The 26961-nt window shown below is 41.8% G+C and overlaps 1 protein-coding gene across 21 annotated transcripts in view; it reads right to left on the reverse strand.

Annotated features, from left to right (window-relative positions):
• Window positions 1–26961, reverse strand: part of DST (dystonin) — a 530351-nt gene that overhangs the window by 33867 nt on the left and 469523 nt on the right. For all 21 annotated transcript variants that reach the window (XM_018038670.1, XM_018038677.1, XM_018038675.1 and 18 more), the window contains 16 exons: window positions 25847–25966; window positions 25563–25670; window positions 23505–23723; window positions 18749–18952; window positions 17325–17556; window positions 16254–16480; window positions 14665–14787; window positions 14437–14538; window positions 12332–12433; window positions 9556–9729; window positions 9089–9244; window positions 5776–5973; window positions 5316–5444; window positions 2485–2655; window positions 1504–1659; window positions 1125–1331 (listed from right to left, as the gene is read on the reverse strand). In XM_018038670.1, coding sequence (XP_017894159.1) covers window positions 1125–1331; window positions 1504–1659; window positions 2485–2655; window positions 5316–5444; window positions 5776–5973; window positions 9089–9244; window positions 9556–9729; window positions 12332–12433; window positions 14437–14538; window positions 14665–14787; window positions 16254–16480; window positions 17325–17556; window positions 18749–18952; window positions 23505–23723; window positions 25563–25670; window positions 25847–25966 — 2628 coding nt within the window. The remainder of the gene's footprint in view (window positions 1–1124; window positions 1332–1503; window positions 1660–2484; window positions 2656–5315; window positions 5445–5775; window positions 5974–9088; window positions 9245–9555; window positions 9730–12331; window positions 12434–14436; window positions 14539–14664; window positions 14788–16253; window positions 16481–17324; window positions 17557–18748; window positions 18953–23504; window positions 23724–25562; window positions 25671–25846; window positions 25967–26961) is intronic.

Below are 26961 nucleotides of genomic sequence, written 5' to 3' on the forward strand. Positions count from 1 at the left end.
GTGCAGCCGATGGAGCTGCACAGGCGGGAGCAGACGCGGCAGGTCTGGCCTGAGTCCTGTCCTGCAGAAACATCCAGGCTGATTCCATTCCAGAGACGCACTTATAACGTGGAACACACCACACTTCCCACTCAAAAAGAGACACGCGGCCTGTAATCCTATCACAATGCAATTTGTCATTTCTCAAGCCTTTAAACATGTTATGCTGACTGCTTCAAACGCTCCAACACTGGACTCCCAGGTCATCTACTGCACTGCCCAACTGAACCTCGCTCCCCAAATAACCAAGCCCAACACCAATGCCAGACAAATGTAAATGAATGGGTTAGAAAGAGTCATGATAAAGATGTTATTCCAAGAAGTTCCTAGCTAAAAATCAAAGCTATATGCCAAGCCGGGGGTGGGGGGGGGGGGTGCGTCTTCCTTCTTCCCTGGAGTACAGAAATGTATCACTGTACTTTTCAGCATTCAGTCTACAACAGAATATTAATGACAGATGAAGGAAGGAAGAAAAGCTCCTTGTGAGATTCTTTAGATTAAAAAACCAGCTCCCCCCCGCCCCAAGATTCAAACAGTTCATTTCAAAGTTGGATGAAGCGGTATCCAACCAGAGAACAAAGGGAAGGCTTGCCAACAAGTGCATCAACTGGGAGAGGAGAGGAGGACCCTGGGAGCAGCTCAGACCCAGAGCACGCCTTCAGAAAGCTGCGTGGGGGCCCGTGGGGAGAAAGCCTGGTTTCGGAGCTACACAGCCATAGCAGTGTAATAGACTGCCTCACTCTGAATATGCGAGTGGAGGCTGGAAGGACAAAGAAAGCAAACAGAACCAACAACAGAACTATGGAGGGTCTTTTCAAGCCCTGATGATAAGGGTCCATCAGTGAGATCAAGCTAAGATCAGTCCTTCCAAGGCTGATCCCCAGGGCTTGGGGCTGCTGCCAGCTCAGAAAGTGAAGTCATCCTCCAGACTCAGGCCACGCTCCTTGCAGGAAATAAACACCTTGGCCCCAGGCCACGACAGCTACACAAGGCACAGTCTGCCATAAAAGGACTTTAATAACAACATATATTTAATAACCTAACCGAGTCACTGCCGAGTTCAGAGGATCTTTACAGAGGTTTACCTGCTTGGCCCTCTTCCTTGCTTCATCCAAAGATCTTCCTCTCTCCACTAAGCGCTGGACCACTTTCTCCCAGCGACTCTGTACGCTAATAAGCAGATTCTTAATGAGAACGACATCTTGCTTCTGACTGAAATATTTCAGGTGGGTTCCAGTTTTGTCCAGCTCTATGATCTGCTCTCGGTGAGAATTGACTTCATTGGCAAAGACCTTTCAAAAAAAAAAAAGCATGGTAAGGAAAAATGGATCTTGAAATGCTTCTGGGATGAGGAGCTGCAAAAGACAGTAGTCAAACCACCAAAAGTATGCTTTTCCCATTAAAACAGCCTGGTGTCTAAAAACGTCTGAAAGGGGAGTGCCGTACATCAGGGCTGCAGCTTACCTTGTGTTCATCGATTTGAAACAAGACAGTGTCCAAGATCAGGCTGGGCCGGGAAGCCATGTTGAGGGTCTGCTCTGCCTGGGTGAGCCAGTTGATGAAGTCCTGGAGGGAGTTGTGGAACTCCATGGCCAAGGTGAGAGCCTCTTCCAGTTTAACCTGCAAAGATGGATCAGTGAGCATTCTGTGGTAATCAAGGCGCTCTCCCCCAGTGTGACCACGCTCTGACAGATCCCCTTTCCATCCACGCTGTATTTCTGCATAGCCTGCATATGTCTGCATCTCTCCCAGACAGGTTTGGAATACTGGCTAACCAAGTCCCTTCAAGTAGAGTGAGAAGCATCGCAGTGCAGGTAAAAAGTAATTTATGTACACTGAAATTATGGCTTGGGAACAATCAGCAACAGAACATAATTACAAAACAGAACGTAGAAAAGGAAAACTTGACATGCATACGATTCATTTTGGGGATCAAAATACTATGAAATATACATACATTACGCTCCGCTGGTGAAGGCACGTGATCTAGTATTCCAAGCCTACCATTTTTACGATTAATATTTTTAATTACCTCTCAAAGATTTTTGTTGCGTTAAGTGCTTATTTTTATATATACAATTCATTTCATTTTCTTGGTCTCCCTCCCCCCACCCCAAGCCTACACACAGCCTGCCTTTGGCTTAATAAGTGTGATTAAAATTATTTAACCACTCAGAGTGGTTCACAGGCTGTTGTAAACTATATCTAGTAACACTTCATCTATGATATACCTTTCTCTATCTGTGTCTGAATGGGTTCCTTCAACTCTGCTCTCCTATGTTAAGACAGAATACTATTTTCAGAACCCATTAATGTCCAAACGCATACGAAGAATATTTAAACACGAGTCACTGAAAGTTGCACTGACATTTTACTCAGAGATAAGGTCAGATTCATGCAATGAAATTGAGACATTCATTCTACAGTATTCATCAAGGCACATACTTTCCTTTCATTGAGCTTCGTTTCCACCGATTCCCACTTTTCTTTCAAGTTATTTATGTCTTGGTCAATATTTGTCTCTGCTGATTTGGGGCATCTTGCAAGCATCTGCTGGCCTTTCTGCATCAGATTCTTATATGTTTCTTCTTTCACATCAAAGGCAGCACAGATTTCCTAAATGGAGATATTCCCCCAAATTACATCACTTTTAAGAGAACAAAATCTGAGTTCTTTTTCCACATTATCAATCCATCCAGCTCACAAATAACCCTGACACTCGAAGTTTCTGCTATACTGAAAGAACACCGAAACCTACAGTCATATTGTTTCTACCAAGAAACCCTAGAAATGGTGCTACTGTTATCACTCTATCTCACGTATGTCGATATTTTAAACGCTACTGCAGAAGGTTACAGAGTACAGTAACCAATCAGCTCTGTGACTCTGGGCGAGTAACGTAACCTCAGAGAGCCTCGATTTCCTCTCTGTACAATGGGTTCTCTAAGTCTCTCCCTGGGACGTGAGACCACAACTATGGTATTTTTTGTATAATGTAATGCTATGCTCAGAAGACTTACAGTGGGTAGAAGGAAAGACCCAGTATAGTAAGACCAAAGTTGGTGATTCAGACTTTGAAATCACAGAAGCCAGACTTGTGGCCCTATGGATATAATATTCCTCTCTCGTATCACATTTTAACAGTTTTCAACTAGAATGCAGCGTGTATCTTCTACAGAGAATTAAAAAAAAAATACTCCTTAAATGGATTCAGAACTGAAGAGCAATGAAGCAATAGTTACATTCATGTAAAAAGTAAGACCAGTTCTATTCCATTGATTTGATTTAATATAAGTCAAACCACAGCTCTCACTGAAAAATTATATACTATCTAACACTTTCAATTTTATAATTCTAAAAACTGAGATACAGTCCATAAAAATCACCTTTTTAAAGTCTAGAAGTCAGTGTTTTGGTATATTCATAAGGATGTGCAACAATTACTACTAATTTTAGAACTTCATTGCCTCAAAACTTTGTAATTTCTTAAACCTTAAAAAGTTTCTCTCTAAACATATTTACAAATGTATCATCTAAACATATTTACAAAAATCCCCCTCTAAACATATTTACAATATCATCTAATCAAAGCAAAGCTTCTAAATATTGCTAAATCTCAGGAAATAGTAACACACAAGTTTTCTAGTTTCCTTCATGTATAAGAGAACCAACTCAAAAGAATATGACTGAAACAGTATTATGAAAATCAGTAACTCTTTAGAATTCCTTAAACCACGGAATTCTATAATCTAGCAAATTATATCAGCAAATTCATTTTAAATATCCTACCCAAACCAGACATGATGACATGTGATATTTTTCTAAAATAAAATACGCTAAAGATAAGTCCTTTGCTTTCCAACCTTTTCTTTACATTCTTCTAAATTAACATTTAAAAAATAGCTATTATTAGACAATCATCTCAAGCATGTTTGCTCAAGAATTCATTAAACTTATACTTGTTGGACTGTAACAGCTATGCAGGTACTCCTTGGGAAGTAAGGAGATAACTGGAAGACAGACAGATTTATGGAAAAGACAAGCACTCCCAAGTTAGTCAATTACTTTTTCAGTGAACAAATGAGTCCCTTGTGGCACCCAAAACCCAACATATTAACAACAAAACCACATACATAATAATTTTCTAAAACAAGGAAAACAGACTCTAGAAAATTCTCTACTGGACTAACAGGATTCATTTTAACTGCTCACAGCTACTGTGTAACAAATGTTACCTCTGCTGTATTTCTTCACAAAACCTACAGGATGGCACTTCCTCTCCACATCATCAAATGCAAAATTATCCACAATAAGTGCAGCTTTATTAGTAGGATTTTACAGTAACATGAGAATTACTAAAGAGGACAGACTTTCACATATAATGGACCATTCCTTTTGCCAAACCCTTAAGTACTTCTGCTTTAATTTCTTAAGATGCTAACTGTAAGCATTAGAATATTAAAAAAGATTTCTGATGCAAATTCATAAATATAAAAATTAGAGGGTTCGTTTCCAACACCTGCAACACACTGCTTTCTTTTACAACTTTTGGAGTAGAATTATGATGGGAAATGAATAGGCAACGTGAATAGGTCAGAGACAGTCAAATTTTCCCATACTGCCATGACAGAAAGTCAGAATCTCGAGTTCCATTATTTTTCTTCCTTATCCTTAAGAGAGACAGGGCTACAGAGTCTGAGTGGGAACAGCCCGCAGGTAAGAGGCACTGCTCAGGGACAGACAGTGAAAAACAAGCGTCCTCTTGTCCAAACCTGGCGGGTGTGAGGTTGAAGGCACAGCCCCACCAATGTTAAAAGGAGCAAGTAAGTTGCTCTGTCTTCACAGGACAAGAACACATCTTCTAGCCTTCTCTGAGACTCAGTGAGCATCTCATGCTCACTGCAATACTTTTTCAGGTCATTCTGATCCCTTTTGGGATTTTTCTTTTCACTCAAGGAACCACAGTTTAAAATTTACCCTATTATTATCCATAAAAGTTTATCCTTTCTTGGGGGGGAAGATTTGCTTCTAAAAAAATGCCTAGGCTTCTAAAACCTCTTTTTCATGTATTGACACACTACACTTTAAAACAGAGATTCTGACTTTAAAAATTCAATCAACGTTTAATCAATCAACAGTGTGTCAACCACTGACATTTCTGCTACAAAACTGGACAGCCTTTAAACCTTCACCTACAGTTTATTTACCACCAAGGCCTATACAAAATGGTCAATTTCTTAATCTGAGGTCAGAGCTGGAGGAAAGAATAGAGTTACCAAGTGGGCATTGAGCTGCTCCCTGGCTGTTTCTGGTAAACCTCCCAGAGGCTTGGATGCTAACAGATGCCGCTCGGTGTCGGTCAACCACTGCTGCAGATCCTCAATTTCACCATGGAACCCTTTGGCCTGGAGTGAGAAGAGAGGTTCAAGACAGGTGCCAAATATGGTCACTTTGAAGCCAAAAACAAAGCTTAAGCAGCCTGCTAAGCCTCGCCATGCATTCTGAACAACGGCAGGGACCTCTGGACCACCTGCCCTTCCTCGTCAGGAGATCAGACCACCAGGCTAAGGGCTACAAAGCTGCATCTTCTTCAGCTCTGCACCTTTATCCCACTTATTTTTACTCCTCTCCCCAAGGTATAAAAACTAAACAGGGGTCTGAAAACCAATCAGAGAAGGCCACGTCATCTTGATCTAGAAGATTACGGGAAGTTTCAGGATTTAGTCCCTTATTCACCTGGCGCAAGGCAGCATCCAGCTGCTGCTTCCTCTGTTCTGTTTTTTCCAAAACATTTTGCCAGCGCTGATTCAAAACCTCCAGCTTGTTCTGAAGGCTGCTCGCTTCTTCTCCTGCACTTGATTCAATTAGGTCATTTCCTGCTTTATTCACGGCTTCCACAGTGGATTGATGAGCTAATACATCATTTTGGAGCACCTGAAAATATTCCAATAACACTTACTATGTTTGCTAGTTTGTAATATACTATTATCACTTCTAACGCAATTGTTTTATTTCCAGGTTAGGAAACCTTTTGAAATTAAAACATCATATACACAGAATTTTAATTCTGTGAACTTTTTAAAATGGTGGACTTCTTTCCCCTTAGCTTTGCAGCTTTGATGAGTATTATCTTCAGTCTACCAACATCCCCTGAAATGATTATGCTGAGAACACTGCTAGTGCTTCCCATTAGAATAGCTTTGCAACTGATGACATTATCTAGAGATTATAGTTAAAAGACTCAAAAATATTCATTTGATTCAAGCTCATTCTACTTGAACTTAATTTTCATGTCTTGGGTAAACAATTTCAAACATACATTAATGTACTGATATATATTTGAATATAAAATGAATATATTCCCATGTCTTACAAGTTAGTTCTCTTAAAAAGTAAACAGATGATGATCACAGCATATTATTTTATCATCTCAGGTTTTAAGGGTGCCAGAATTAACTCTTAAGTTGAAAGGAACCCCAGGAGGCTCTACTATTACAGGGAAAGAGATTTCACCATCTACTGAGGAGACTTCACCATCTACTGAGGAGACTTCACCATCTACTGAGGAGACTTCACCATCTACTGAGGAGACTTCACCATCTACTGAGGAGACTTCACCATCTACTGAGGAGACTTCACCATCTACTGAGGAGACTTCACCATCTACTGAGGATGCATGAGCCCAGCATTCCATTCAGTTGTTCTCTTACTAGAAAATACACACATAAAATGCCCAGGACAGACCCCAGTGCATAGTACCTTCCTACTCTATTATCTGGTGGGAACGTAAGGACAGATTAATGACACTTAGATTCATTAACATGGACAAGAGTGGTAAGTGCAGAAAGCAACTGCAAGGCTAAAAGGAAGAATTCTGAAAAGAATTTTCAAGAACAAATAACATCTCAGGAATAGCTTCCTTTCATGAAGACTGTGCTTTGTTTTTGGAAACCAGAAGAAATCTTCCTCTATTGTTAGGAAAAGTCTGTGACAATCCTCCTCTACACTCAGATGTGTGTTGCAAAGAACAGGAGCACCGTGTGTTATCCTGGGTGGGATGTCCCACCCTGGGAACCCCAGACCAGGAGGACTTCAGCCAAGGGCATGAACCACCTGTGATGACTGTTCCTCTGACTCCATTCACTCAGATTCTGGGGCATCTGGTGAGGGAGGGTTTCTCGAAAGCTATAAAGTCAGCTGAGTAAGGAGTGATCTTTATAAGCAGCAGGTACTTTGATATGGTAACAGTAGGAAACACTTTCAAAAGGTAAGAGCTCAATATTTTCATAGTAAAAGCAAATGGTAATTCTATAAAAGTCATTCTTATAAGTGTTCAGAGTCCCGCTCTATAAGCCACAGCCTAGGAACCAGAGCACAAAGCAGGACAGAGATGAGAATATTCCCTCCTTTTCTCCCAAAACTGTGCTGGCAATTCTGAATCCTTGAACTGTGACCTTTAGAAACGGAAGGAGAGGGGGAAAGGAAGGATTGGGAGTCTGGGATTAGCAGACACAAACTAGTGTATGGAGGATGGATCAACAACAAGGTGCTACGGTATAGTACAGGGAACGATATTCACTATTCTGTGATAAACCAATGGAAAAGACATGAAAGGAATATATACATACATATTTATAACTGAGTCACTTTGCTATATGGGAGAAATTTTACACCACATTGTAAATCAATGACACGTCAATAAAATTAATAAAATTTTTAAAAATGCAAGGAGAAAACATCCCTAACTAAAGGAAACTAAAGGTTCCTAACTCATCCCTGCAAAATAACTGGGCCAGGGTGCCTCATGTTCCCATCTCTACCGCCTTCTACAACGTTCCTGTCACTGATGTATGTGAGTTTTAGGACAATGGCTAAGTTGGTGACAAAGTAAATGCTATAAACTCGCACTGTGAGAAGAAACATTCTGTCTACAGGCAGAGCCACTCTGACTGCAGAGGTCTAATATAGAGGATAAATGAGGACAAACACTGATGATGCGAAGTTAGTTCTAACTGCTTAATCAGACATGGCTGGGTAACGACGGTAAACATAGAACGGCGTAAAAACAGAAGACAAATTTACATTAGGGAACAATTACTGTAGGGAAACACATGAAGGAAGAGGAATTAGGCAAGAATAATCAAAAACTGTATGTCATGATCTTAAAGTGCTAGAAACCTATTATTTTAAAATGGTGTTAATATGTGCAATAATCAAATGTTTCCATGTGATAATCAAAGAGAACGTGCAGGATAAGACAGCACATAATGTGGATGTTATCAGTTCTATGAGAGCCTGCTGAATGTCAGGATCAGCTCTAGAGGGCATGGCTTTTATTCATTAAACCTCATGACTTGACTAAGATGGACGGAATTTTCCACTAGGAATTATTAACCAGTGTCACAAAGATGACAAAAATATGAAACTCTTCTGCATATATCTCAAGGCAAACACGTTCCATTTATAAGCTTCCAATCAAGCACAGGACATGTAAAAACTCTCCTCAACATAACACACTTTTAAAAAGCTAACTCGGAAAGAAAAAAGACCGAGAGACACAAGAAGCCAGTGAAAAGTAAGAGAAAGAAACACAAGGATAAGCTCCAACGTGATTAGAGAGATACCGACAGAAACAGGCAACAAGCCTAAACGCAGCAATGGAGCCGCGAGAAGGGAAGGGTGACCGGAAGGAACACACAACAGCCGGCAAGAAAGCTGTGGCTCGCCAGGCTGCTCTCAACTACTCGTCCAACTATGTCATCCAAGGACAGGGATAATCAGAAATTTAAACCCTCCAGTGTTGGCCACGCAGCCCTCCTAAAATTTAGACAGAAATCCCCCATTCTTGCTATTTTGGAGAATAGCCACCTTGACCAATGAGAAAAACATTTTGCCTATCATCTTTTAAGGAATGCGCTTATGTTGCAGATGTCAAAGAGAATCTTGGGTCAAAACCATAAAATGCCTAAAAAAGAAACAGGCCAGAAACATCTGGTGGCCCTAGAAACGCAGAGAGAAGAAAACAGACGATGCAGTAGCAGCCACATACGTGATGCTTGGCGAGCTCGATTTCGATGGCCTTGGGGTCCCCTCCAACAGGCTTCTGTTCGCTGAGCAAGCCCTCGGTGTGCGTGAGCCAGGCCAGCAGCTCGTCCAGCGCGTGCTGGAACTGCCCCAGCGCTAACAGGGCGCCCTCCAGCTTGTGCTGCAGACAGAGGGGCAGAAGACGATCAACTCACATGTCCAGCAGGACAGACGGCCCACGTTTATACAACACGAGTGAACAAATGATTGCTTCATACTGCAGAGGTCTACAGGCAAAGCCCATGAACCCAATCACATATCCTCCTATATTTAAAGTTTGAAAAAACCATTTTTTTAATGGCATGAAAAGCAGAAAAAATTCTAAGGAAACAGGCAAATGTAGTGGTTTTCAAAGTTTGTATCCAGGAACACCTTATTTTACTTTTTAATAGTTATTTTATATTAATATATGCCCTTGAAATTGGTGTTTACCTGTCTGTTGATGATTCTCTCATCCAGACTGTCCCATATCAACTTCAGCTCCATCAGCGGGTCCTGAACAGTGTGCTTGTCACTTTCTTCTGTTACTTTCTTCAGCAGAAGCTCTGCCTGATGGTTCAGCCTCTCCATTTCTATCTGCTGTTGATAAGCCTCTGACTTAAATTGCTGTTTTTTAAAAAAGAGACATGTAAGGAAAATTTGCCACACATCACTAACTTTAAACCAAAATTCTATATTAGATCTTTATTCTAATTCATACTTCATATTGGGGTGGGCTGAAGAATAAAATCTAATACAGGGTCTACTGATTTTAAAAAAGGCACAGATAAAAGGAAATTTTCTCACACCTGAAACCAATACAACATTGTAAATCAACAGCACTACAATGTAAAATAACAATTAATTTAAAAAAGAAATCTTTTTTCATTATTCAACTTTTTCTGATGAAACAATGTCCTTATAGTTTTGCTATTTCACTTCTGTCTCCACAATAAAGAGCAAACAAATTTCAACGATGAACTTCTTTCAGTGTCTGATTATACATATTTAATAAATGTTTCAAAGCTATAGGAAAGAAAAAAACAAAATATATATATTGGCATATATGAAACCCAGGAAAAAAATCTCTAACAAACTTAATTTCCTGCTCAAAGCATTCTCTGAACATTCTATGTTTTCTGTAGCTATGCTGTTCTGTTTTTTTTTTTTTTTTTTCTTTTTAATTCTTTTTCTCTTTGGCCATGCTACGTAGCTTGTGGGATCTTAGTTCCCCAATCAGGTATCAAGCCCAGGCCCTGGCCAAGAGTGTTGCTAAGCCCTAACCACTGGACTGCCAGGGAATTCCCTGCCATGCTGTGCTTACTAATATTTATTTATCCTATGGCTCAACCAGTGCTGACTCAGAATAACATTCCTCTCTCCTGGTGCTTAATGACATGTATATAATCATCCTAGCTTTGCCAATTAATATAAGTTAGCCAGGGGTTACTTGTTAATAGGAAACCGTCCTTTCATTAAAGTATTGAGCTTAATCTCTAATAGTAAATAATTAAATAGTAAATGATTAATGAGCTAAGCAGTCACTTCATTTTTTTTTCAAGCAAAATAATAATTAAAAACAAAAGCACAGTGAACATTTGCTAGAGTCAAGGTGTTCTCAATAAACTTCTAAAGAAAATCACTTTATCCTCAACCAAGCTGGGGACACAGAAGTGAGAGCAGTTAGATAACACCATTTGGCTGGTAAGTGGATTAAAGGGGGTGCAATGTCAGATACCTGATTTCAAGGCAACCACCCCACCTAGTCTGCTACATGCAAACCACTGAGATAATGTAAAATGCACAAACCCTCCACATCTGTAATTGTATATAAAGGATGTCATGTGTTTACTACAGGAGCAGACAGAGCGAAAAAAAAATCACCATCTAACAATGATGGGAAGAGTAAAGTTCTCAAAAAGAAACCATTTTTTTTCTGACCAAAATATTCTATACCACACTCAAAGAGGAAAACGCTACACTTCTAAAGCCAGACAGTAACTTTATGTGAAAATGTAGAAGCTGACGGAAAGGGGCATGATGCCTCTGCGGAGGAAGACTTAAACCTCGGGAGGAAATGCTGCCCCTACTTTGATAAAGGAGCATCAGCAGAGGAATTCGGAGGAAACGGCCCAGCCATTTTCACAGCTGGAGATCAAGAGCCACAAAGGAAAAAAGATTACAGAGGAAAGCAGATGGGAAACAACAAACATCTAGAGAACAAACATTTGGGGAAACACTGTGATCCCATCCACCCACAGGATCCTCCTTCAGCCTATTAGACTAACTGAATTATTCTGAACAAGGAAGAAAACAGAAGCGTTGCTGTATATGCATGTGTGTGTGTGTCTGTGTGTGTGTGCACGCGCGCACGCTCACTAGGTTGTGTCAAACTCTTTGTGACCCCATGGACTGCAGCCTGCCCGCCAGGCCCTCTGTCCATGGAATTCTCCAGGCAAGAATACTGGTGGTCATGGCCACTTCCTTCTCCAAGGGATCTTCCTGACCCGCGGGTCAAACCTGTGTCTCCTGCACGCAGGCGGATTCTTTACCGCTGAGCCATCAGGGAAGCCAGTGTATGTATCCGTGACACAGCATGCTACGGAATAATTCAGTTCTAAAATCTTCACAGTTTAGTGTTCAGTCGTGTGCGACTCTTTCTGACTCCACGGACTGTTGCCTGCCATGCCAGGCTCTTCTGTCCATGGGAATTTCCAGGCACGAATACCGGAGTGGGTAGCCATTCCTTTCTCCAGTGGATCGTCCTGACCCAGGGATCAAACCCAGGTCTCCAGCACTGCAGGCGGATTCTTTAGTCTGAGCCACCAGGAAAGCCCAACAATATAGTATACATAGGTAATATGTAACACACACACACACACGCATATCTCATCCTAATCTCAACATGAGGACATCTGTAAGGCTATAAATCAAATTTAAGAGTGCTTGCCACTTGGTACGTAACATTTCAGTTTGCTTATCTGCATTTTTGAATTTTTCTATAATAAACCGATATTGATTTGGTAAGCAATACGACTAGTGTTTTGTATCCTTTATGGAATGAGCACTTACACGCAGCTGATTATGTGCAGGCACTATACTGAACCAGCTACATAATCAAAATGAAGCACTTCAATTATGTAACATAGAAAAATCTGCACAAAGCCTTCCATGAATCAAAGACCTAAGAACGCCACGTGCCTGGTGCATTTCTCAGCCCTTACCATACCTTCAGCTCCTCAATCTGCTGCTTGACGGTTTCAAGATCCGTTCCAATTGGAGACATGGAAGCCAATTTGCCGCCTGCAATATCTACCCAGTCAAATAACGCCTGAAAAACACACAAGGTCACGTTATTATAACAGTATATTGAAACTACTATACCACCTCAAGTGTGAGAGAGAAGTATATTCATAAATCTATGAAGATATTAAACAATGAGCCTGTTTTATAAAAAAAGTAAGTGGCAATATACTGGAACAGTTATTCCAGATATGAAATGGATGAAATCTCCATTTTTGTATCCAAATTTGAAGAAGGAATTCTACCTTGAATAGAATCTTAGAATATCCAGAACTTTCAAGAAAAGTCTATTTGAAAAAAAGTTTTATAAAGTTACCACATAGAATAAAATTCTGTCCTCTTTTATGCCTGCCTAAAAGGCAGACTGCATAAATATAGTGAAAGAAAAAGATTCAAACCCATCTGTTGATTCAAATAATCAAGAAGTTGACTGCTAGGCCCTTGAAACAATTTATCTCAAGTAAACTCTTATGTATTATTTAGATTAGCATTAAAATCCTACACATATAATTATTAAGACCAGTATTATTAACTGCAAAAAACCTGCAAAATCTCCTAAAATTCTTATTATTTTTATATAATATAAACATTCTAAAAAGGCTCTACTTACTTTTTCTTTAGGTACTGAATATACAAAATTATTGTGCCACTTAATGAAGTTGCCAGGCCATACAGTCAGGAGGGAAAAACTTTGGAACAAGCCCTGAGAGCTTAAGCAACAACTTGGGAAACAAAATGTGTTTTAGTTAACAAGCAAGCCTTGAAACCTCTGGAGTGAGTGTCTTCAGCTTTGGACACTGAGCTACAGTTCAGTCCATCACTGCCCTTCATCCCCAAGGTGATGCTATTGATCTAGGATCAGTGGGACCTCTGAAGGGCCTTGTGTTTCTATCAGTAGTGATGAGAGTAAGGCTCCATGTCCAGCTGGGACCTTACCCCCGCCCCCTCCCAGGGCTATTGAGGCAGTGCCATCTCCAGCCCAGAGAGAGACACAGTCCCAGGGACCCGCCAAACAGATGTGAGAATCACCCGCTGGCCTCGCAGACAGAGCTGGAGCCTGACAGGTTACTGGCTGCTGATACCCAACCAATAATTGATCACACTGGTTTAAAAAGAAAGGCAGGAGAATTATAATAAGGTGTCACTTGTAGTGAATTTTTTAAAATATATTTACAAGGTTCAAAACACTTCTCAGCTGGCATAAAGCTGGGCTTGTGATATTTATTTTTATAAATTTAGAAATGAAGTGGCCTAGTCAAAGGGAAAAGATGTCCTCATCTGAGCTTTAGAAACAATATTCTCTTAGTGTTATGGAAATATTTAGAGAGGCCTTTCCCACATGGTTGGATGAAGGCTTCAGCTCCTGCCACCCTGTCAGGAAATGGAACAACGTTAAGCAAAGTGGGGAGAGAAATGGCCCTGAGTTGGCCTCAACTGACAGGAGAATTTTTAATATTAAAGAATAAACTAAAAAACTGGTTAGTGAACTGAATGAGAACCTGCGAGGGATGTGAAAAACAACCATTAAAAGGGATTATATACACAGAAAAGAAGAAAACACGTTTTACATGACTGATTATGACCTAATAAAATAGAAATCTATTTTAGTTCACCAGGAACACTGGCTTCAAATCAAATTTCTTTATGTCTGACTTGAGCTACATACACTTGGTGATATTTTTAGATAGTGTTTACCCCTTTCATCTTACTCCACTCAACTCCAGGACAGAACTCAGACTCAGCTCCACTTCACTGTCTGGTGTTGAGACATTTATGAAAAATACTGTGACTTTCACCTTAAAAAGTTAAAATATGTTTTTCAAAGTAAATGTCACTGAATGTGTGTAAAGGGGGTGTCTATATATCTGTATGTATCGCCAGTGTCAGAAATCTCTTTGAAAAGACACAGCATGAATTGAAGCAGGTGAGTTGACTGTATCACACCTGCAGCTACGAGGCAACACCAACGTGTGAATTTGTGAGCATCATTTAATCTGAACCCTCCCCTCCAGCAGACGCTGCAAGCCTTACCTGCAGTCCATCCTGGTACTGAACGGCAGTCTGCATCGCCTCCTCAAGTCTGTCTACCCGATCTTTCCAAGCTTTGTTGAGAGAATCCCATGCTGAATTTAGCTACAATGTAAATATTAGAACTCTTTCAGTGTCATATAGTAAATTTGCAACTACTATCAAACATGCTTTAATTAGCAAAATACTTTTGAAAACCATCTGATAAGCTAGGAAACATGGGGGCTGTACCTCATCTATACTCTTTTTGACAATGGGCTTGTCAGGCTCCCCACACGCAGCAGTGAGTTCAGAACCGAGGTTAATAACCACGTCCAGCTCTTCCTGCAATCCATCTATCTCTTCCCTTATGACCTAGAATAAGAAACGGCAGCCTTCAGTATTTTAAGCCAAACCACAGTGAAACCAAAAAAATGCACACAGACATTGATGACAGTTGTCTCTAGGAGACGGGGTGAGAATCAATTTTTATTTTCTTCCACCTGTTTTCTAAGTCTCTGCACTAACCTTTTTCAACAAGAGAACAGAAAAACCGAGAACAAGTGTCCTCTGAAGGAACACATGTCAAGTGCTTATTATAAAGACAGTATTTAGGAAATAATTCCATGTAACACATACCAGAATAAGTTTTTTAAAAAATAATATCAACAGTGCTGAAAAGCATAAAAATACGTTTTGTCTTTTAAACCAGTGAGTCTGGCAATACACACTTAAAACAGACATAAGTACCATATAACCTTAAAGATGTCACACAAATTAATGTATTTGCTTAGTTAGCAGGCGTAGAATAATCTAACTCTGGATTTTCAGTTTTACCCTAGGACATGTAAAGTACAAAAAGAAAACCACACCTATGACAGAAATGCCAATTCATGTTGATGTATGGCAAAACCATCACAATACCATAAAGTAACTATCCTCCAATTAAAATAAATTAATTAAAAAATAAAACAAATACTTGTTTTAAAAAACAATGATATGTAGTATTCTACCTTTGCTTTCATTTTCTTGGTTAACTATATTTATTCATTTAAGATGCATTTATTGACCATGGATGAACCAAGCCCCAAACCAGGCATCGGAGACGCAGGGAGAAGGGGCTCCAAGTCCACCAGGAAAGACAGAAGTACGGCCGACTGCAGTCTTGTGAGTGATGCACGTGCTATGGGAACAGACTGACTCAGCCGAGTATACCAGAGGGCGGAGGGTGACAATCCACCTGAGCCTCGGAGTCTGAGTGAGTCGCCAGAGGTGTGTCAGGAGAGGCACCCCAGGGCGAGCAAACAAAATGTGCAAAAAGCAGACGCTAAAAGGAGCGTAGCTGCTTTGGAGAAGGAGCTGGGGAAAGGAGAGGAGAAAAAAGTGGCTTTGGAAACACAGGCCTGGGCTAGGCTGGGGTGGAAAGGGCCGATCCCATGTCCCAGGTAACCTGGATACTGGGTAACGGATGCAATCCTCCGAGGGCTCCGAACCAGCAGGACGGCAAGAGTGGGACTAGAGGACGACGGGCAGCAAGCTTAGAGGCTGGAAGGAGAGAGACTGCAGGCGGGGCTGCCGCTCGGATTCCTTTCGTAGACATAAAGGACATCACAAGGCCCAGCAGTGAGGCAGAAGCAGTGGGGATGGAGAGAAACTTTCTAAATACACATTCTCCAAGGGAAACCTGCAGGGGACTCTGTCCCCTACTCCACACCTGTGCATTCCACTTTCAGAGTCAAGTAGCCATCTTAACAGCATAATTCCAAATATTTACACTAAAGGAACCCAGCACTCATGCTGCTACGCCTTGTCCCCTTAACTTTAAGGGAGACTCGGCTCACCTCCGCCGCTTCCTGCTGCTGCTTCACCACGGAGGGGTCAATGCCGGGGTCCTCCAGGTCGCGGATGAAGTCCTGCGTGTCTTTAGTGGTGACCACCAGGGACATGTGATCACACCAGAACTTCTCCGCCAGCTCCATCACATCCAGCAGCTTGGCCTCCCGCTCCTCCACCAGCACGTGGATGTTCTCCCAGATGAACACCATCTGGTCGAGCTTATCCTGAACAGCTACGAGCAGAACAGTATCGGGAAGACACACCTTTTTATCAACAAAAGCACAACTTTCCAGCTCACACAGGAATCACAATTCTGTCTGCCAAGGATCTAAACCTGGGCCAAATGTGGGTTGAGCCCATCTAGTGGGTATCCCTGGGCCCAGTGGCCTTTACAGACAAATGCAATTCACGAGGGTGTCCTGTTCCTTAGGAACCAAGTCTTCCTGATACAGGAGAACGCTCAGAGGCACCGGAGCCCAGGGGAGACCCGAGTTTACCGAGGCTGGCCTTACTTCCAAAAAAGGTTTAGTCTATTCTTTATGCTCTCCAAATCAAGAATAGAGATGTCCACGCAATCCCTGGAATGTAACGAAGTAGGACACGTATTTTGAGTCCCCTTCTAGCAACCCCTTACCATGAATTTCCACTGACCTCTGCACAAGCTCTTCCTTTCAACCCCAGGCCAGACCTTTAAGGTGTCAGCTTAGGACCCTGGTGGCCATTTCTGTGGCCGTGGGATCGGGTACCCGTTACATCAGTTAATGCAGTCAGTAACGAGGACAAGCTATCCCTAGGTTTGGTCTTATTAGCATTACGCTCTAATCACCTGATTTAAAGGGCCTGGAGACCACATGGTTTTTGTACCATGGTGCACGCCGTATTTACTGGACTGATTTCACAGACACAGGAAGAGAGTAACCAGGGACTGGTGTGCACAGCCCTTCCACCCCAAACAAGCCCCATCTGTGATACTTTTTTCCTAAACTCCAGTGTGTTGATATGCAACTGGGCTGTCAGGGGACACCCAGAATCATTCTAAGAGTAACATCCAGAGGTCCCTTCGCCAAAGGGCTCACCTTTGGCAGATATGTCCTTGTCCGTGCCCTGGGACCGCGCGATCATCTCCTCGCCCCGCTGCCTGAGGGTCTCGTACAGGGGCTGAAGCTTCTCCATGTCCACCGCCACATTCTTGTTCTCGCTGACCTGCTCCCTGATCTTCTCCACCTCCGCCGAGATGGACGGCGGCTGCCGCAGCCGCTCCACCACACGCTCCAGGCTCTCCAGGATCTGGTCGATCTTGTCATGGAACTGCGGGTCAAGCACAGGGGCTGCTTACAGGGGAAAGACACCACGGGTGGGGTTCAAGCGACCACACTCCTGCTTAAGGCCATGGCCAGGAACCAAACCTGGGCCCCTCTGTGAACACATCCAAAGAGAGCTCCATCCAGCTGGTGAGGGAAGCTATGCCTGGAATCATAGCTTATGTACACCTCTCTGAGTCACACTGCTATGGGCACAGGACTGCTGCTTGGAAATAAATTCATTTAGAAATGGCGTCTGTTAATATACAACCAGGCCACCTGACAGCAGCATCTGACGACTGCTTCATATTACCACAATCAAAATAACAATAATTTTGAAAATCAGTTCAATAATCTGGGTGTCTGTCTATCAACAGTGACAGACCATCATTCACTTTACTGATTATTTCGGCATCCTCAGAAAGTTACATTATTACTATGAAATTCATGGGCAGGTTTGATGAGATGAAAGGGATTTCTTAAGTTACAAGTGTCCTGAACTAAAAAATGTTCAAAACAGAAGATGTGATGGAAGCTTGCATTTAATTCATGGTCAAACCCATAATGAGATCCATGAAAGAATTTTAAATTTCCACTTGCAAAGATACCGCAGACAATGAAGCAAAGTTATAGACATTTGTTCATTTATATTAACAGATTTCACACGATCCTCAACATTAAATGAATTGTCAGGCAAGATTACAGGAAATGGACCAGTGTATCTAAAAATAAACACCAAGCCTTCAAAATGGAAAATTTGCAGGTAACCGCAAATAGACTTCTTGAAAAAGATATTTTCAAAATAATTTTTTTCAACTTTTCTTTCTTCTTCTTCAGCCTATCATTCATGGTCATCTTATTGCTGTCTTGGGGGTGATTTATTAATAATGATAATCACACTTTCTTTTATCTCTTCCAACGGCAAACACGGAATTCCACTCTAGATGGACACTTATTTTGATGTCTGGACAACTGAATATTTCTTAAGTCACTGAAAATTATGCCTTACTTATATACAAGCAGGCAGAGAAACGTAAGGACTGGACGCTGGCAAGTATCACCTCTGAGACTAAAACATCAATACTCAAGAGTTAATGCGATGAAACAATTTCAGCTGGAGCTGAATTAGGAGACCTGGAGACCATCCTCGCAAGCGCTGCTGTGGGAGAGCCCTTCGCACTCGGGGCGCAAAGCCTCACCTGAGTTGACTGAGAGATGGCTTCATCCAGGGCCACAGCTCGCTTTCTGACATCTTCTTTAATCTGACTGTAGAGGGTGTCCGCGGCCACGTACTTCTCTTGGATAGAAAAGCCTTCCCTCGGGCTCAGCTCCAATAACTGCGGCCCAGTTTTGTTCATCTTATCTATATGAGGCTTGTGTTCGGCTATCAACTCTCGCAGTTGCTACAACAAAGCAAACGGCATTTCAGTATCTCAGAGGCGCACCTCCACCATACAGCTGTCAACGTCCTCAGCGCATCCAGCTGGCACGGAACTCCAAACACACACCCTCCCATCACAAGGCTCTGAACGAGCAGCCCTCTGCCAGGAAGAGATGCCCCTGACACAAAGATTAAACAACAGTCTGGTCACGTCAAGCCCCTCTCAGGGCACACGCGAAACTTCTGGATGAGTGAAGCACCTACTCCCGATTCATTACGACTTTTCTACTAAGAGCGGTACATTCTAACAAGAGTATTAGCCGAGGGTCCTATTACATAAAAGGATTATGAACTCACTATGTCCCAACCTACAGAGACCAAGCGGTAATTCTCAGTATTCCTTTCTGCACATTCGTGATACATATGAAAATTATTTAGAAGTTAGGATGGAAGGGAGAGGGAGGGAGAAGAAGAAGGGAAAAGAAGCTCAGTAGAAGGTGGAGATGATGCTGAGGGAAAATATGACAGATAAGTGAGGCACTTTCATTATATTAATATAATACGGAATAGAATGGATATATGGCATATATATATCTATATTATGCGTAATACAGTGCACAAGGCATTGTCATTATATTGTATGTAAACCAACAAAAAAGTGTCCATATATATTACATTATCTATCTGCGAGTCTATTCGACATATATATGTGATCTGTATGATATTCACGTATATAAACAAATCTATTGGCACTTATTTTTAAATGTTCATGGCTGCAAGGGTAATCAACCCATCTATCAAAAACACAGCTGTATACTGAGTATTGACTGTAAGGTGTACTTAAGAGAAAACATGTGACATATGAGTATTCTGCATAATATCATCTAACCAAGAAATACGATAGCGAATCTAATGAGGGGAGTGGAATCCAGGTGGAGCCCCATTCCTTCTGGGGAGGTGGCTCCATTGGGGATCGTGAGTCTCTCCAGAGTCCAGGGCCTCCTGTGACTGCCCACAGCCTTCTCCAGGGCCGGCCTCCTGTGGCACTGAGATGCCCTGTTTCACCCTGTTATTCTTGAGTTTCCCCAACCAGCAGCTTCTCATCCTCAGCCGAAGGTGTGCCTGCACGCTGCTATCCAACCCCTGGTAAAAGTTCCTCTGAGAGAAATTACACTCAGGAAAGACAGTCTAGAGGAAAACTAGAGATCTTTCTCTGCAAATATTTTAATTTCCATCAGGAAATTACCGTCCACCAGGACAGCCACACAGATGGACTTTTATTTTAAAAGTGGCCACTAAGGAGTGCATTTGAGTCAGTGCTAATGAGGTGGATGAACCCAGAGTCTATTATACACAGTGAAGTAAGTCAGAAAGAGAAAAACAATTATCGCCTATTAGCGCATATACATGGAATCTAGGAAGACGGTACTGATGAACCTATTTGCAGGGCAGCAGTGAGGAGGCAGACCTAGAGAACAGACTGTGGACACAGGGGGTTTGGGGGGAGGAGAGAGTGGGACGAATGGAGAGAGCAGCATGGAAACGCATACACTATCACATGTAAACAGATAGCCAGTGGGAATTTGCCCTTTGACTCAGGGAACTCAACTTGGGGCTCTGTGACAACCTCGAGGAATAGGATGGAGTGGGAGGTGAGAGGGAGGCTTCAGAGGGAGGGGACACGTGTATATCTATGGCTGATTCATGCTGATGTACGGCAGAAACCAATGCAATATTGTAAAGCACCTATCCTTCAATTAAAAATAAATAATTTTTTTTAAAGTGGCTACTAAAATCAGTCGTGCAAATTCTCTACAAAGTGGTTGAGAAAACGGTTCAGTACATCATGAATAAACCCCAGTGCAATATCTCTATTTTTGAAGTTTTTCTGAAGGTGGTCTCAAAATTCTTTTGGAAAAGAGCAAAATAAGAAAAAAAAAAATCAGCTTTTAAAAATATAAAAAGAAGGAAGGTCTGATCAGTCTAACACACTAGGCACAGTCCCTGGGCAGTCCAGGCAGTGATTTCCTCATTTTGTTCTACATTATTTGATAAATTCATCCTGTTTTACAGAACGGAGGTGATGATGGTAAGATCGGCTACTATACAATCTCATGGAGAAGAAACATGTCACCCAAGTTTTGGCTCCAACATCCCAGTGGGCATGTTTGAAAAAGCAGCTCATACTATGAGTATCAAGGGACTCTCAGTAAAGTGAGGAACCTCTGCTGAGAGCTCCTGAGTGGCCTGGACTCTAAGTGGCTGTCACCTGTGCAGTGCATGTTGCTCAGTCATGTCCAACTCTGTGCAACTGACCCCATGGACTATACAGTCTATGGAATTCTCCAGGCCAGAATACTGGAGTGGGTAACCTTTCCCTTGTCCAGGGGATCTTCCAAACCCAGGGATCGAACTTAGGTCTCCCGCATTGCAGGCAGATTCTTTACCAGCTGAGCCCAAGGGAAGTCGAAGAACACTGGAATGGGTAGCCTATCCCTTCTCCAGCGGATCTTTCCAACCCAAGAATTGAATCGGGGTCTCCTGCATTGCAGGTGGATTCTTTACCAACTGAGCTATCAGGGAAGCCCCACCTGTGTAGCATCACGACCAAACACCTTTGCTGGGAAGCTGTCAGATGAGTCTTCTTAAGACTACTCCACGACAGACAGGAAAACAGCCACAGGACAGCTGCTTGTGTGTGTGTGCGTGGAGAAAAGGCTCGGCAGGAGAGGCCCTCTACTTTATACACAACAAAACGATTCTTGGCAACCATCCTCAGAGCCCACTCATGCAGGAGATACTTAATGTGACTTCAAGGTAACTACCACTTATTATAACATGGCTCTCGGGGACATTTTTCATTCCTGGCTAGAATGAACGAAAAGACGTTCCCCAGGATGGCGAAGTGGACGCTATGAAGTTGCAGAACAATGCTGCAAATATTCTGAACAATTTAGTTTGAACAATTTTGAAGATTTGGCTACAAAGTTTTGAAATCCTCTTTCTCCATACAAATCTTATATTTGTTTTGAGAACTGAAAGATTATGCCGAAAAGGAAAATTAACTCAATTTTAAAATTTTCCGTTCAGTAATGATTCTTTTCGACCTATTTGATGTTATGCTGAAAATCAGCTACTCAACTCTCACCTCAGAGTAGAAGAGACCCATTAAATATTTTTCTTGAAATATTTTATCTTAAAAATCATTAGGTGGCAAGGCGTGAGGATTTCTGCCAAACATAACCTTTCTACTAAAAGTAACTATACATAGTTTGTAAGTCTTTCTCCCACTGAACAATTTAGATAGAATGCCATAAAGTTTCCATTTTGCACTAAAGTGTCCTCTAAAGCTCTTCTAAACAAATACTTAAAAGATCCTTTCCAATGCCAACACACTTAAAGAGTAAACAATAAGACTAATAAGCACGTTACTTCAAATGATGATGTAATATACCGAATTAAACTTTATACTCGTGCACACACTCAATGACTTGGAATAGTCGTAGTAGTTTTGGAGTACATCTTATACAGATCTGGGAGAGTAACTAAGGTTCACAAGATCATAAGTAATAAGAATTCTAGACTTTCTTCCAACAGTCTTGAATCTTCTCACTCAAACCCTTGCAAAATTTTAAGCTAATCAACATTTCTGTGACTGCAGAAACGAGGGCTTCATGATGCCTTTTTGTATGTCTAAAATAGGATTCATTTGTAGATAGAAAAATACTCTCTCCTTTGCTAATGTAAACTTACAGGAGCAGAGAACTTCAAAAGATTTCTATGCACAAAAGGTTAAAAAAAAAAAAGAGGGGGACAACTGGTCTTTAAACTTCAGCAGTTTTCCCCTTTTCATAGAATTTCACAACGTTCACACGTTTGTTACAGCGTCTATTTTCTCCAAGCTCAACAGCCTTGTCTGTGTGAGGCTGCTTCCACATATTTCTTCTGCTTACATTCATTCAGATGGCTCCAACCACTATGAAGTATGAAACTTGGTCCAATTAGGGTACACTGAAAGCAGTTCGACCTGATCAGCTCGCTGAAAGGACTCGAAAGCTTCCTTCCCTGACGCTTTGCGAGAGGGTCTCACTGCGCACTCAGTGTGCTCTGCATGTAGTGGTGTGGCGTGGAGCCTGCGCGCTCAGCTGTGTCCAACTCTGTGTGACCTCATTCACGGACTGCAGCCCGCCAGGCTCCTCAGTCCCTGGAATTTTCCAGGCAGGAATACTGGAGCAGGTTGCCATTTCTTACTTACAGGGTCTTCCTGACCCAAGGACCACACCTGCGTCTCTTGTGTCTCCTGCCCTGGCAGGCGGATTCTTCGTCACTGAGCCACCACTCCTGTGCTGAGAGTTGTGACGGTGTCACGATGATGCACACAGGGGGTCTGCCCGTGTGAGCCTGCCTACCGCAGACCGGGACAGCTGTGTGGAGCTCAGAGGTGAGCAGACGGAGCACAGTGGACCCAGCACGGCAGGCCCTTCCCCACCGCGGAAGGCGTCTGCATCAGGAGCCCCCTGGCAGCTGCGGTTCCTTCCCCGGGACCCCCGCGCCCGCCCCGGCCCTGGGCTCACCCGGTGCTCCTCCTGCTGCTGCCTCAGGGTCTCATACTCCAGGGCGGGGGCGGGCAGCTGAGTGATGGCCCTCTGCGTGTCCGTCAGCCACGGCCAGAGCTCCTCGTACGTCTCCCAGAACTGGCTCACCAGGGACTGTGCCCGCTCCAGCTGCAGGCACCTCTCTGAGTTTACCTGGCAGATGGTGTCATAGTTCTTCAGCACCGTGTCCAGTTTTTTCTGGAAAATCAGAAGATAAAATGTGTTTATCCAGTCAGGCAGACCAAGGACCACATACACATACTCCAGAGTGCTCGTTCAGCACTATTTACCTGGAACAGAGTAAGCACTCAATGAATAAATGCATGGTAAATGACTGATCAACAGCAGCTGGTTTAAGTGTCTATGTAGAGAAGCACATCTTAAAGAAAGGCCTTCCTATGCTGTTGCATAAGGCAGGAAGTCCCTCCTTTACAAGGCTGAGAATGCTGTATGCAAACGCTGTGCTTTGGCTACAATAAAAAAAATTTCAAGTATAAAATAGCAAAAATGTGTTAAACGTCTTAAAAGTACACCAACTGGAGATTAGGGAGAGAAACGAGTATACGTTCCTATACTCATGAATTTCTATGCAGTCATCAAAAATCAGGGGGCTTGATAACATGGGGGACGTCTCAAAAAATATTAGGTAACAAACCACCCCCCAAATAAATAAAAAGCCTCAAGTTGTTCTAACTAAGAGACTGAGCTTGCCAAACACAATTTCTTCCAGGTCTTCCATATGAGAGAAGGGTCTGGCAACACGGACGCCGAGTCCAAGCCCAGTCGCTCAGTCACGTCTGACTCTTGTGACCCCATGGGCTGCGTGTAGCCTGCCAGGCTTCGCTGTCCATGGGATGTTCCAGACAAGAATACTGGAGTAGGTTGCCGTTTCCTCCTCCCGGGGATCAATCTGACCCAAGGATCAAATCCAAGTCTCCTGCACTGGCAGGTGGATTCTTTAACACTGAGCTCCCTGGCAAGTCCAACACGGACACTACATTCTGTTAAGATACAAGGACTGTCTTTCACAAATGAAATTCTAACAGGAACTCCTAGTCAGGAAAATTAATTACGTAGATTGAGAAGCAAAGTAGAACATTATGCTGCATCCTGATTTGATGGGGTGGTCACAGCGATCTTGATTATGGTATAAATTCACTATAATCCAATAGCAAAAGGCAAAGCACAACCATAACCTAATAAACCACAGAATAACACAGAGATTCTTTCATGATCATCTATATTTTTCACATAAGATTTTTTGCAAAAATAATAAAGATTATATTAAAAGCAAGTGCCACTGTGGAGTATTTAAATAAAAGAGAAAAAATATCAACACACACTGTGCATTATATTACTTGCCTATGGTATACCTTAAAACTTATGCACCATCTTTTCAATGGGATCTTAGGCATAGACATTTGTATAACATATATGTTTTTCTGCCACGGGCTATTTTCCTATGAGAAGCATTAATTTCTTTATGCTGCTAATTGAACTAAACATTTTTATTTGAGGCTGCTTTCCCACCAATGTAAAGATCGTTAAAACTACATAAACTGAATACTTCCTTAATGACTCCACTCCTTTTTTTCTATATGGATTACTGTAACTTTATGCAGAATGGGTTTAAGCTAGAGAGAACTACATATTTCAGGTTTCGTTTTGACTCCAGAGGACCCAATGTTCCTGAAGCCTATAAACAACAGCTGACGTATAGAATAACAATTTACTCTGATAATAGCAATGATAATACAGCAAACATTAATTGGATGCTTAATGGGTCCCAGTTACTCAAGGATTCAAACCTTAATAGCTTTTCTGTCTATTAAAAGAGATTATCCCCAGGGTGATTCCCTAAAGGAGTATTCTTTTCACTGTTATTCTGTAAGATTGAAAAATGTTTTATTTAAAACTAACGATTTAGCTGTTTAAACAGCAGCTGTGGATAAAGGAAAAGAGCTTTTCTCCGAGTGACAGCCCCCCACACACTGTCTGCTCACGGGCCTCACACCAGTCACACGGGCGAGACTGTACCTTCACAGGCTGCTTCTCCTCTTCGCTGCACGTGCTCATGATTTTATGTCCAGATTTAACAAGCTCATCAATAATGTCCTTGTGTCGCAAAATCTCCATGGTGAATGTCTGTATTTACCAAAATAAAGAATTGGTTTTTTTTTTTTTTAAGAGAGCATATGATTAAAACAAAAGCAATAAGGCAAAGCGGTTAAAATGACTAAGTTACACTCCATCATGCAAGTGCCTCCCCTCAGAGCACGCTGACCAACCATGCAGATGTGACTGGAGATGGGTGTCTTCACCTTTTGAACCTGCAGCTGAGCGGAGGTCTGGTCTTGCTCAAGCCTGATGTCACCCAGAGACGTCAATTTCTTCTCTGTTTCATTAATCCAGGCTAACTCGGCATCGGCCGCTTGGTCAAACTAAACAAAAGATAAATAATCAGGTCAGCAAGTTCCTGTAACTGGTGCCAGAGAAATATCTATCTACATGTCTTTCAAATATCCTTATCACATAAATGCAAAATCTGGGTCTGTCTCTTCATGGCAACCGGAAATGATCCATGAGAATGACTTATGTTATAAAGAGAAAGGAGAACTTTCCACAGAGAAATTAAACACAACCTCTTAAAATGTGCTGAATCCATAACATGGTAATGATATGAGGACAGCTCACACTGCTGCCTCCTCCCTGGTGGTGATATAAGGATTTTCTTTACAGTACTATACAAATTAAGCAGCTATAAGAGCGGTTAGACACCATCTTTACATCACTTCATCCTTCATTGTATCACTTTAATATGATACGCAGGTAACATTCTGCTATCAAAGTCCGCAATTCCTAGCAAAAAGAATGATATAGTCCCATTTATTATTTACTGCTTGTGGAAAGTATATACATTTCCATGTAATACTTTCCATGTATGAGAGTATACGCCAAATATCTCATGCATCATATTTTGCCTCTCATTTAATATCAGCAGAATACATTTTCCAAAGCCTTCTTAAATATTTTAAGGGATTTTTCTTTTCCTGATCACAAGAATAATTTATGGTCTAAATCTGCAAAGTACAGAAAAATACATAGAAGAAAATTAAAAGCTTAAGTCAATACTATCGTTATTTCAGTGAATTTTCTTTCAGCAGTTAAAAATTAGAAAGTGCTGGGATAATACCGTATAAGCAATCTCATTATTTTTCATTTACGGTGAACCTTTCCCATGTCGAAAGTGTGATTTTTAAAATACCATCATTGTATCCCAGCATCCTTGGATATTTTCACTTAGGTTCTCTGCATTTGTCTGATGTTACACAAACAACGCTGTAATGGATATCTTTGTAAATCAATGTAAATAAATTTCCGTTGGCACCTCTAGGTAGTCCCTTAGAGTTGATTCCTAGAAGGTGACTTCTAAATC

This window comes from Capra hircus, chromosome 23 (assembly GCF_001704415.2).
Source record: "Capra hircus breed San Clemente chromosome 23, ASM170441v1, whole genome shotgun sequence".
In the NCBI taxonomy this organism is placed as follows: Eukaryota; Metazoa; Chordata; class Mammalia; order Artiodactyla; family Bovidae; genus Capra; species Capra hircus.